At 34.2% G+C, this 13,873-nt stretch overlaps 2 protein-coding genes across 6 annotated transcripts in view; one reads left to right on the top strand and one right to left on the bottom strand.

Moving 5' to 3' along the window:
* LOC116432920 (uncharacterized) overlaps window positions 1–13,873 on the top strand; it is a 100,110-nt gene that overhangs the window by 25,702 nt on the left and 60,535 nt on the right. For 3 of the 5 annotated variants that reach the window (XM_076365485.1, XM_076365482.1, XM_076365484.1), the window contains exons 2-3: window positions 3,586–3,780; window positions 3,843–3,879. In XM_076365485.1, the coding sequence (XP_076221600.1) occupies window positions 3,597–3,780; window positions 3,843–3,859 (201 nt within the window). In that variant the 5' untranslated portion in view covers window positions 3,586–3,596 and the 3' untranslated portion in view covers window positions 3,860–3,879. Of the gene's footprint in view, window positions 1–3,585; window positions 3,781–3,825; window positions 3,880–4,879; window positions 6,759–13,873 lie in introns of those variants that run through there. The other 2 variants (XM_076365483.1, XM_076365486.1) reach the window with 2 other exon arrangements.
* Window positions 1–13,873, bottom strand: part of LOC116432910 (uncharacterized) — a 40,502-nt gene that overhangs the window by 25,607 nt on the left and 1,022 nt on the right. The window lies entirely within an intron of this gene.

Here is a 13,873-nt window from a genome sequence, read left to right as displayed (position 1 = left end):
TTTTCTTCTCAGGTCAACGCGACTCTCTCCAAAATTTCTCGCCATCCGCACTTAAAAATCATTCTCTCCCCCACAAGCATTCTTCTCACTGAAACTTCCAACAAATTCTCAAACACGCCATACTCTCACCACCACACACTCATCATCCTTGCTGTCCCACTGTCTTAAAACTACGATACTACATATATTTTAATTCGTACATTAGCAAATTAAGTTACATAGTAACTTCTCTGAGAAACACTCTTCTCGATGCTTGTAAAAGAAGAAATCACATCATTCTAACCTGTCCGACAGTTTTAGTGTCAGTAATTGTGTATTTATCAGTCCACGTACTAGTCTATGTGCAGCGAATCGAGATTCACAATTTACGGAGAATGTTATAGAGAGCATCTGTGGAATGTACCATTTGATTTTACGATATCGACTACGAGTTACATTGAAACGGAGTGGAACGAGGTGAAACGGAGTATCTCCTGTATTTTTTCATAGAACGTTTTCGAGAACACTTTCAGATGTCAAGGGAGCCTCGCGTTCGGAGCGAGGCAGAGAAGGGAATACACTTTATTCCGCAAATAAGCGAACAGGCGAGCGATGGTTAAAGAACGGAGGAGATTAAAGAGATAAAAGTTGCATCGTTGAATACATTTGTTAAGCAAATACCGCGATGTGCTTATCCATTCTTTCGAGTTGCGATACGGTTCGGGTTCCAAATGTGTGCTTGATATGTATCGCAGCGAAAATGTTTAACCCTCTGGCTACGACAGAATTTTGCGTCAACGTATATTTCGAAGAAAGTGTATTAAAACTATGAAAACTCTGAATTGAACTAAATTAAACCAATCGAAAATAGTCACATTTATATAATGCATGACTAATGGATGATGTAATTGTTGAATTAAAATTCACTTACGTCAGATCTAAGCGAGCTTTGCTGCAATTATTGTTAACAATATATTACGAACGCCTATAGGCGCCAACAGTATCCAGGGGGTTAAATAAATATAAACATACTCTATCAGTTTCCATGTAAACAGCAATATCATTCGAATATCGATGGAAATGCCTCGGATTTCGACGTTAAAATTAATGCTGCGTTAATCCTGAAGCGGTAAATCACCGAAGAACATCTGCTAATGAAATAATTTTTTCGAAAAGTAAATCCCCCTGCGAGAAACGAGGGAAAGATTTTCGATATCTCCGGGAAAGTAATTTATCGTCGAATAACGTGCCGGATTTTCGTTCCTTCGGGATCAAGGCAGTCCGTACGACCCGCGAGGAGAATTTACAATCAACCGCATGGATCCGAGCCACGGATCATCAATATTACGATAATCCTGTGTGTTTGTTTCTCTCTCTCTCTGTCCGTTTCCCTTTATCTGTCCCCGTCTCGTAATCCAGCTCCGACCCTCGGTCATACAAACGACTCGGCCGATACACTGAAATTTCGATCGTATCGTTTCAACCAACGGCGAGTCACTCGTCGGGATGGAAATGCGCCGGAAATGCGATTAGTCCCGATTAATCATTCGGTGCACCGATTCATTACGGCGTTATGCGGTCGATGGTTCGAGAAAATGGTAGGGAAGTCTGGCCTCGGTTCAATAGAGAGGGTCGGATGGAAAAATTCTGTGTGAGTTTTAACCAATGTTGGAGGCTGTTCGAATAGAACTTGTTTTGGGTATTGATTACTGAATAGTTGTTTGTTATTCGAGGTATTCTAGTTATTCGTTGCTCGAGTCAGTCGTTACTGAAATTACTCATTGTTGAAGTTACTTATTATTCGAGTTGCTCGTTATTCAAATTAGTCGTTATTTATGTTAATCGTTATTCGAGTTATTCTTTACTCACGTCACTCATTATTCTAGTTGCTCGTTATTCAAATTAGTCGTTAATGTTATTCATTATTCAAGTTATTCGTTACTCAAGCCACTCGTTATTCCAGTTGCTTGTTATTCAAATTAGTCGTTATTTATGTTATTCATTACTCAAATCACTCGTTATTCAAGTTACTCCTTATTCAAATTAGTCGTTATTTATGTTAATCGTTATTCGAGTTATTCTTTACTCACGTCACTCATTATTCTAGTTACTCGTTATTCAAATTAGTCGTTAATGTTATTTATTATTCAAGTTATTCGTTACTCAAGCCACTCGTTATTCCAGTTGCTTGTTATTCAAATTAGTCGTTATTTATGTTATTCGTTACTCAAATCACTCGTTATTCAAGTTACTCCTTATTCAAATTAGTCGTTATTTATGTTAATCGTTATTCGAGTTATTCTTTACTCACGTCACTCATTATTCTAGTTACTCGTTATTCAAATTAGTCGTTAATGTTATTCATTATTCAAGTTATTCGTTACTCAAGCTACTCGTTATTCAATTTACTCATTACTCAAGTAACTCGTTAAGTTATCCATTACTCAAGTTACTCGTGATTCAAGTTATTCAGTACTCAAGTAACTCGTTATTCAAGTTATTCGTTACTCAACTTACGCATTATCCAATTTACTCGTTATTCAAGTTATTCGTCATACTAAAACAACTTTCGCCCAGCACTGGTTTCGACTCCTAGCACCGTGATTTTCACAACTGCGTTTAACAACTGTTTCTAATTAACAGTTAATTTTCCCAGTGACATATGAAACGAACCAAACGTTAAATCTGTAAGATGCAAGAACGTTTAAGGAACAATGTCTTCAAAAAATCTCGACTTTTCAATTCCTGTTTCGTTAAGAAAACTGCTTTGATTGCATGAGTAGTTGTATGAGTATTTTACCAATGAAGCTGTCAATGTTAATTCGTACTCGAAAGGATTTAAGCGACAATTGTATTTGTTAAATTTGATTTGAAACGTTCGTCACGAGTTTGACACGGTATTGTAGGGCAAAGGGTTAACGAGGGACATTAGGAACATTTCCGTTCCCGACCGTCGCGCATCGTGCAACAATTTCGGTAAATTATTCTCTTTGATCCATCACGTATGTGCAATGCCGACGCAAAATTCATTATGCTTTTCGTTTTAATGTGAATCGCGCGCGGAACGGTATACAATTTCATGATTAACTTTGACGAAGCTTTTATTATTAGATTCTGCCTGTTGTCGGAAACTCCAATACTTTTTAATGAATTAAAAACCAACGTTGAAGTCGAACGAGATACGTAAATGTGAGAATTTTATTGTATTCCGGTTCTTTCGTTCATCGCGCGTTTAATTAATACATCCCTGAATACTTTAGAACGGTGCGTTCTGAATTTTATGAAATTTTAACGTTGTAAAATACAAAATTCGATTTCATGAAATATTTTATAGAAAAACCTCACATCCCGTTGTTCATTGAATATAACATTGTATTTAAATTAAAAATACATACTCCAATGTTAATATTTCATGCGTAACTGAATATTAAAATAATATTTTGCCTGTATAAACAAACGAGAACATGAATATTTAGAATATCTTAGAATTGAAGTATCTTATTATTAAATTATATCACTGAAGTGGTTAGAATTTGTAAAAAAACATTCATTGTAAAATTCTTTATACGATTAGTCGTTTATATTCCGCATTCCTTCGTTTTACAGTGTTCCACGTGATGAAAGGTGAGAATGTTCAAAAAGAGCTGCTCAGTGGGGTGCGAAAGTGTGAAAATAATGGAGCTGGACACGAAATGAGTGGGTGCGAGCAGGAGAAGACTAGCCTTTTACTCGACGTGAATGAAGATGGCAGTGTCCTGTGGACAGGGGCAGCAGTGCAATTGGAGTGTAAACATCTAAATGGTAAGTGAAAAGGCTGCCACTACATTTAACGTCTGTGCATTCAAGATCATTCTCTGTTTCAGAAAATATCATCAAATAATACGTTTTGAAAACTTCAAGGTAATCAGCACTTACATTCTGTAATTCTCACGTTTGCTTAATTAATTATCCAAAAGATATATGAACAAAAATTCAACAGAGTAGATAACAGTATTTCCAAAATAAAGTTTAGAAATCCATTAGCTTTCGAAAATCGATTCATGGGTGACAACACAGCTTAACATTAAAACCACCGAGCAGTTGAACTGAGTTTTTGAAATTCCTGTATGGAAATTCCAAGGGTGGATCTGTTGAGACTTGAATTAACTTAAAATACAAATATTCAAATATCCTATTATTATTTCATAAGTATTAAACGAGTAATCAGTTCTGATAGAATTTAATATTCTTTTAAATGATGTAGTTAGCAAAGTCACAAAGTTTACTTGCATTACGAGATTATTTAATCCTAGGAAAAACGCCGGCGAACAATAAAGTTTTTTCACGAGATCCCGCGTCCCGTAAAGTGTTAACCCTTTGCATTCCAAAAATTTGTCACTAGAAATATTCAATTTATTTTTATGAGATATAGATGACATTTTTTAAAACTAACTTAACCCTTTGTCCTACAACAACGAGTTAGACTCGCGGTGAAGATTTTCAACATGATTCAACAAATATATGTATTACTCAGTTCATTCGAATTCAAAGTAAATATTATTCCTCTTTAATCAACTATTATACTTGAAAGGAAATATAGGCATAACATATCCTTAGAATTTTTCTCTTTTTCCAATAAATTATTAATGACAAAGCAGCCGTATCGACCAGAGTTGAGAAATATATCATAGGCCAAAGGGTTAATGAGGAATCTATCCACGAAATAAGGGGAACAATGGTATTTTATTTCCACATTTCATGTATCGACAGATTACTTAAGACTTAAAATTTTACAATTTTGATGCACCAATCGATTGACTGAGAGGCACCTTTGGAGTGCAAAGGGTTAATCTCGACGGAGAAAAAAAGACTGAGAGGATAGTTGCATTTGGGATCGAATAACCCAGCAGTTTTTGCAAAGGTCAACTTGGGGTGGATTGTCCTGTCAGGCATGAAAGGGTTGAAGGCCGTCTGTCCAGGGACACGTACACCATTATACCTTATCTCGGTCGCTCTGCTGTATCTTAAGGAATGCCAGGACCGTAGCGGCTCTTTGTTTACACGTATAACCTCACACAGCCGAATCCTTGTCAAACTTTATTAACACTTCCCTCAGGAACGGTTTGTCTGCGATCCATGGCTCTCTGCCGAACTTTCTCCTTTTATATCGAATGGGATATACATAATACAAACTTGAACTATGTAATACTAGATCAAAAATCTATCGAAACGATACACTATAAGTGAAATCTCGTCAGATTTTCTTTTATTCTAGTAATTAGTACGCATTTTTACAGATTTATGGAAATTTTGCTAGTGCAAGAGTGCTGACTTTACGTGTAGTATAAGAAATATACAAAATATTCACTGTATTGTTGTTTACAGTACTTATTGACACTAAAATTATCGAGCAGTTCAATTGAATTTTTGAAATTTGTCTAGAGAGTGCATCTTTTGAGACTTTAATTGATTCATGATTCAGTTTGTGTATTTCTAAATCAATTTCTGCAATTTTTCAGAGAAACGTCTGCTATTTGTTTTATAATTGAAAAAAGAAGAAATCAGGAATGGGTATATATGAACAGGTATACAAAATATCTACCGCATTGCTGTGTACAGTACTTATTAACACTGAAAACTGATCGGTTGAATTCAATTTTTGAAATTTCTCTATAGAAACTTCAAGACCACATCTATTGAAACTTAAATATTTTGTTACAATTTTAAAATGACAGTGCAACGACTTCACAACGAAAGTTATTTTTTTAACGCTAAAATTACCGATCAGTTGACTTGACTTTTTGAAATTTCTCTATAAAAATTTCAAGATAACATCTATTGAAACTAATGTTTTGTTATAATTTTGAAATAACAGTAGCTTCTAGCTAGAAATTTCTCTATAGAAATTCTAATATTGCATCTAACGAGACTTCAATTCATTTACGATTCAGTTTCCATACTACTAAATCAATTTCCCTAATTTCTCAGAAAAACCATCCGTTATCTCTCTAATAATCCCAAAAATAACAACTCAGGAATGGGTCACTTGTTCTGCTACTTTTATTGTTAAAAACCATATCCCACTGTATTCAGCTTTTCCAATGAAGTTGCCAAGTACCAGAATCTTGACGAAGTAATTAAAACTTACATAGAAGTGGCAATCGAAATAACACGGAATCTCAACAACTGTTATCATTCGTTAACCGCGTTTGAATCAGTTGCTCCGGTTCCCCGGCGGTTTTCGCGTTAGCGTTTCGCGAGGTGGAGTACCGGAACGTTCCTTCATTGTTATCACTGTCTTAAGTTCCCCGGATTACGATCACATGTTATTATACTCTCCGTGAAATTTGCGAAATTAGATTTGGGAATTCGCCGTGGCTATCCCGTTTTGCGTGTCCCGAATCCACGGGCGAGAGACAATACTGTAAGTAGATTTGCTCGGCCTTTGATCAGACGCGAGGACGATCCGGTACGCGCAGGGCGAAAAGTGCATGACCCTTGGTCAGGAGTTGAAACGTTGGTTAGAGATAGCGTCGTGATGTAGCACAAACCACAAATATTACAAATAGATTCAAGAAATGGATCTTCAGCGTTCAGTCTGCAATAAACTGGTGTCGTGGATATTTGTATATAACGAAGCTAGTGAATTTTAACATATTGTATACTGGCAATGAGAAATCTGGTTTTTATAGGGAGATACTTAGTTGTGGAACTTTGATAATTATTGCGGGATTTACGAGAAATATTAAATTTGTTTTGAGATGATTATCTATTTAAAGTATGATACATGAAAATTACCAGCCACAGGATTCGGTTTTCTGGAAATTAGCTGGTATGCAAAAATGAAAGAGATTGTGTATTACTATAGTTCACTCAATTAAACGACGATTATTTCATCAATCAAATGATTTATATTAGATTTATATTAGATTAATATTAAATCAAATGATTTAATATTATATTTTTTCATTTTGTGTATTTTGCTCTATGAAATTGTGCGGCATTCAACGTGTTAAGAAGATAACAGATTTTTCTCTGAGAAATTATTCAAGAATTTCATTTAGCAATACGCAAACTGAATTGTAAATCAATTAAAGCCTCTATAGATGCGCCCTTGGAGTTCTTATAGAAGAATGTCACATAGTCCATTTAATTGCTCGGTAGTTTCAGTGTTAAAAGAAATATTAAATTTGTTTTCAGCTGGTTATCTATTTCATCCTTATCGGACTTATGTCACCTCCCACGTGACATTATGCTTTTTACTTTAGTAGACATTTGTCATTCGTGTCACATAGGAAATCATTTATCTACATTCGACGATGTAGCGACAACTCAGGTGTGAGAACCTGACGTCCGATAAGGGTTAAAATATGATACATAGCAATATGATGTTTGAGTTTTTCTGTATATAGTGATATAAGTTGATCTCACTGAAAAATGCCATTCACGCAATTCTGAAAAGTACCTGGTACGCAGCGTGTTAATTTGTATTAAAACTTCAAAGGAATTTTATAATGAATTCACAGGTTGCAAATTTTCATGCAATTAAGGCGTCAGAAAATTTGTAAAATACAAAGAAGCGTCTATACTATTAATAGTTACTAACATTGATTCTATGTAAAGACACTTAACTGTGTAACTTTGCTAATTACCGCAACACTTAAAAGAAATATTAAATTTGAATCGTGTTGATTATCAATTTAAAATATAATACATAGCAATATCATATTTGAGTTTTTCTGTACATAGTGATATAAGTTGATCCCACTGAAAATTGCTGGGTGTATTAAGTTTTCTATGAATTAGCAGGTACACAATATATTAAGAAAGTATGCGTTAATTAAATGAAGTTTGCTAATTACCGCTCCACTGTCACCTAACGACGAATTAGTCGTTGACTAGTTCTCATTGCAATTGGATGCCACTGTTCCCTTGGCTAATCTATGGCTGCCATTAACACTAAAACTACCAAGCAATTAGTGTGACTTATTCGGAAACCACTGGGTACGAATAAGAGGAGAGAAATTGAGCGAGAATTCTCATCCATCGAACTTCTATGATCGATCGAATACAAATTGCTTCCACTTTTTTTTTTTAGCAATTATTATAAGAAATAGTCACCTATTTCTACCGATGGTCTCAAAAGCTACCATTTGAAAGTTGAACTTAAAATTGTTTCCTCAGTTCAACCAGTTTTCCTCAATTCAGTATTGAACATTTCCTATAGTTAATTTTGTAATCGTCATTAGAAAAGTTGAAAAGTGTTTCTTAAGTAACTGGAAGTTAGAAAGAATTCTTAATGAATTGCTATTTCACTTACGTTACGTTATCAGTTATCATTTTATAAGTTCATAAAGGCTTTTGAGATATATATATAATCTTGTTAAGGAATTTTATGTCAGGAAAATAGAAAATTTATGTAAATTATAGCTATATTTGACATGTTTTCTCTCTTCCTTCAACCCTTTAATTAATTGGATTAATTAGAAGTCCTTCTAATGTATCCCGAACACATTGAAGCTCTGGTTTATTTATCGTTAAATAGATCAGAGAAATCCAATTGATAAGAAAAGTTTTTTGGCATCTATTCAGACTACCGCTAGTGATAACATTATCGTGAAACGGATCAGTTTCTCTCGCGTACTTTGCCACTAACCCAACAATGTTAGCTTTAACGTGTTCTCCTTTCATGATACCCTTAAGGCGCTAAATGAAGCTTTAATGAATTACACATCACGAATTATATTCGACAGCTTTTTGTTGGCCTGCGGGTAGTTTCATTATTTCGTCCTGACACAGTTTCCATCTTTTTTTCACAAAAAACTCCACCACGGCGAAGAGAAAATGAATTTTCTGGCAACAAGACCATTCATTCTCTTCTCGAAAAAGGGCTAGCTTTCCTTTCATTACGAGGTTTTATTAATTTCGAACACGATCCTTCTATCTCGATTTGAAATTGTGCGTGGTATATAATTCTTTAGCAGTGGTTCACATTACTCGAGTTTATTTCGAACATTTTCGAAAAGTAGACTGAAGGGAGATTCTTTGAAGTGCTTTGTCGTGGGTTGAAAGGTATATCTTACAGGTTGGATGTAACTGTGCATATTGAAGCTGAAGTAACCGTAAAGACGTAACAGGTTTTGAAGTTTTAATCATTCTTGTCATGAAATCGTCAAACTTAGCTTGACAGCACGGTAGTTATGCTTATTCTATGATTAGTTATAATTCAATTATAATTATTATAAATATAATTTAGTCTGTCTTTCAAATTTTTCTCTAGAAATGTTAACAAAGGATCTCTTAACCCTTTAAACTTTGTAGGGTCCAATATTGCACTAGATATAATGTTAAATATTTTGAGAGTAAATTAGGCTAAATTATATTTATAATAATTATATACTAATCATAGAATGAACATAACCACCGAGCTGTCAAGCTAAGTTTTTCAAATTTTTCTCTAAAAATGTTAACAGTGGATCTCTCAACCCTTTGGATTCTGTAGGCTCCAACATGGCACCAGTTATAATATTAAATATTGTAATGAATCTTAAAAAAGTTATCCTGAGGTTATTAGATTTTCCATATATCCAAATTCTGTACTGAGAAGGGAAGTAAAAGGTCTAAGACATGTTATAAGATTGCCAACTTTCGCTAGGGGTACTATAAAAATTGATTGGAGTTGCTGATAGATGGGAAAACTATTTGGAGAGTTAAGGACTAAGATTTCGATTCACTTGTACAATAGAATTGTTCGATTTAATTGGGCCACTGACAATCCAGATAAATGGAGACTCTAGGGGAAGTTTTTCAAAGCATTCTCCTTTGTGATTGGGAGTTATTCGAACTATCAATCTTTAGGTAGGATCTGAGAATTCGAATGGTTGAGTTTGTGGAGAATTAAATGAATAAGTGAATAACCGAGTGAATGATTAAATGAGTAAATAAATAACCAAGTGAGTAATCAGATGAGTAAGTGAATAATCGAGTGAATAATCAAATGAATACGTGCATAATCAAATGAATAATCAGATAAGTAAGTGAATAACCAAGTGAATATACGAATGAATAATCAAGTGAGTAATTAAATGAATAAGTAAATAACCGAATGAATAACCAAGTGAATAGTCAAGTGAACAATCAAATAAATAAGTAAATAATCAAGTGAATAATCAAATGAATAAGTAAATAACCGAATGAATAACCAAGTGAATAGCCAAGTGAACAATCAAATAAATAGGTAAATAACCAAGCGAATAATCAAATGAATAAGTAAATAACAAAGTGAATAACTAAATAACCAAGTGAATAATCAAATGAGTAAGTGAATAGCCAAGTGAACAATCAAATAAATAAGTAAATAACCAAACGAATAATGAAATGAATAAGTAAACAACCGAGTGAATAACCAAGTTAATCCAGGTCCTACAGCAGCTCAGTTCTCATATTATTAAATCAATTTCCTCAGCAATTTCTCAGAGAAGCGTCCGTCTTTTATTCAATTGTCAAAGAATAATTCAGTGAACAAGTAATTTTGACTCATCCAGTAAATCCATTGTTAAATGCACCGTTCGAAATGTATATACAGACTCGTACAATTATATAATCGCGAATATGAACAATGTGAAACAATAGTGAAACGATCCGGAGAATGCAGAGTGCTATCAATATCAGATTAAAAACCATTGACAACGGGGCCGTAGAAGAAAGACTGATAAACACGAAATACAAAAGGCCGCGATTGGTTCCCAGGGGATGACAAAACAACAATTCTCTCGTCTGTGCGGCGCAGCTACAAAACTGGTGCACAGTTTGGTATATTCAAACAACGTTCCTCGTATCGTACGTGTTTAACAGAGTCTACCCCGAATTATTCGTCAGTCTGTGAACTTCAAGGAAAGTACACATTCTTACAGATTTCTTCTTGAAAATTGTAATCTAACGAAGATGAACTTATTTACTTATTTACTTTCATCTAGTGTTTCAGAAGGTTACACAGAAAATTGTCGAATGCTCGAGAAGTTTGATGAAAATATTTTAACACGTCGATCACTTCCAAAAATATTCGTTGTTTAAAACTTTTGTGGTAGTTTATAAATTAGATATTCACAAAATAAACTGAGATTGCAGTGTGAAATGAATAAGGTCTTTCAGAATTTTAACAAAATTTCTGATTGCAACTTTAATTCTTCGACCCGAACATACAAATTCAGTATTAAAATTAAAACACCTCTTTAGACATTGACACTTCCAAAATCAAATTCTCAAGCTTCAAATTTTCAAAAAATTTAAATTTCCACCAGTAATCATTCCCGAAACTATAGAAAACTGATGGATTATTAAAGAAATTATATATATTAAAATAATGCAAATGAAATTGATCTTATAGATATTATTATTTAAAGTTACAAGCTACGGCATTATATTTGGGAACTCATCCTAAACGAGTTTGTTATCAGCGTAAAATATATAAAATAAATAAGTAATAATATTAACCAAATGAAGTTGATCTTATAGATATTCTTGTCCAAAGTTACAAGCTACGGCATTATATTTAGAAACTCAATAACTCGTTTCAGTTTCATTTCTTCCATATTTTGTTTAGAAGCTTTATCGAATTGAATAAAATATTACAATTGAGGTCCTCGCCGAAATGGACGCTAGTAGCGAACGTGTTGATAGTGAAGATGAATTTCTATTTCCATACGGTCCCAGGTAAATGAAGAATGTCACGAAATTCTAATAAACTTGCTACGTTCGATAACAATTATTTTTCTGTAATAAATCAGCTGTTTCGTCCGTCTCGCGAAGTGCCTCATTTCCGAAGATAATAATGTCTCTGCTAAGTTACTCCACTATATGCTTCGGGTCACTGTATCTACAGAACTTTAGAACACACCTCGGTGTACTCAGTGTACTCCAATATCTTCATACGATTAATGTTTCTGCTGTCAACTGGAATTATCCTCTCCTTCAGGAATCGCTGGATGCGAAGTAAGAGGAGAGAAATTGAGCGAGAAATGCGAGGTGGATTCATCGAACGTCTATGATCGATCGGATACAAACTGCTTTCACTTTTCCAGCAATTATTAGAAACCTATTCATCAAAAATCCTGTACAGACATCATGGACAAGTCAGGAAAATGAAATATTCCACTTTCTGAGACTTGATCTTTCACTGGATACTCTTTCTTCTCTAGCAAAGAATTTTCGAGCTCTGCTACAATACATCTAAAGACTTCGTTACACGCTGCAGTGCATTCGAACAAGATTCTTGATTTAGAGTCGTCGACTAGACTTTAACACTAAATCTGCCGAGCAACTGGAGTGACTTATTCCCAATTATTTATCAAAATTAGAACAGTACGTCTCTTGAGATTCGAGGAGTTTCTTAGTATCTGTACAAATACACGAAGTTAACCGTTTTTATTCGATAATATTTTTCATTATAAACATTCATTATTTTTGCTGACGAAATATTAATCCCTTGCACACAAGAGGAATCACAGTTTGGTCTTGGTTTGATATAGGACACGTGGTGTAAAGCATAGATGTTGCATTTGTAGTTATTTGTTACGAAATTATTTATGAAAGCAACTGCAAAATTGTTTGTACTAAATCCGCATGTCGGATTTCTAGCTTATACATCAGAGTTAACCTTTTGCACTCAAGTGGCGACTGTCAGTCGCCATTTGATTGAACGCAGCAAAATGATAAAATCAAAAATTCAACATAAAATGTTGAATGAGGTACTAATCCTTTGCACTCGAAAGTTTTCACTGGAAATATTCAGCATTTTCCGATGAGATAGACAACATCGTTTAAAACTAATTTAATTATATTTATATCTATCTAATTGAATTATATTCATATCTGTGAATTAATTCATAGATAAATTAAGGAACAAAGCTATTTTATTTAAATATTCCACATAGCGATGCAAAGTTTCATTTAAAATACTAAATATAATTCATAGGTTTGCTGTATCAAATAAACATCTTGCATAAATTATGAATCAGAATTGCTTTATTTCTGTGTTCCACGTGTTAATACCTTCTTCAACATTTTATATTGAATTTTCCATTTTATCATTTTGCTGCCAATCAAACGGCGACTGAGAGTCGCCTCTCGACCTCAAAGGACTAATTACAAGTCTTACGCAAAATGCCTTCGTAATTTAAATACTTGTAAAACAAACATTCTGAAGTGGGTCAATCTAACTCCGGTAGTTTTAATGTTAAGAACGTGTTCAAGTCAATATGAAATTGCAGAAACATAAAATTGATCTTCCAAATTTGATTATAAACAATCTCGTTCCGTTTACCGATCACAAGATACATCAAGATAGATCACAAGGTGTTTATATGTAATAAAATATGTGTTTATACATAAAAATAGGATGAAAGAAAGTATCTCGACGACAATGACGAATAGCAAGCTAAGACCTCCATTTCCTCCCCGAGAAACCAGTTTCTATTCATCCAATATTCTAGTCAGCCCTCAATAATCCTCCACGTACACCCTCAACAAATCTAGAAGTAAGAAAGTCATTCGCTTCTTCGCAATTGTCTTTCATCAGGCGACCGCGCTCTCCTTTTGTCCAAGAATTCTCTAGCGTTGCCACTCTACTACCACATTTCCGAAGCTTAATACACACCACGATATATCGAACAAAATATTCCAACGACAGTCACTGGCAATCAAACACTGAAATTCGAACGAAGACCGGAGCAAGTGTCAAAACTAATCTGAATATTCCGGTACACACAAATTCCGTGGAATACATATAACAAACATCTAATTCACAACGAAACTTTAATTAAAGAAACCTGAATGCCTCGAACCAAACGAATATCTAAACTTTTTGCATCCCCTGCACACTCCTAAATACGTTCCTCACACGATAATGCCTCAAAGA

This window comes from Nomia melanderi, chromosome 3 (assembly GCF_051020985.1).
Source record: "Nomia melanderi isolate GNS246 chromosome 3, iyNomMela1, whole genome shotgun sequence".
Lineage (NCBI taxonomy): Eukaryota > Metazoa > Arthropoda > Insecta > Hymenoptera > Halictidae > Nomia > Nomia melanderi.
The sequence above is the reverse complement of the archived record's forward strand: the minus strand, read 5'-3'. Positions and strand labels throughout refer to the sequence as shown.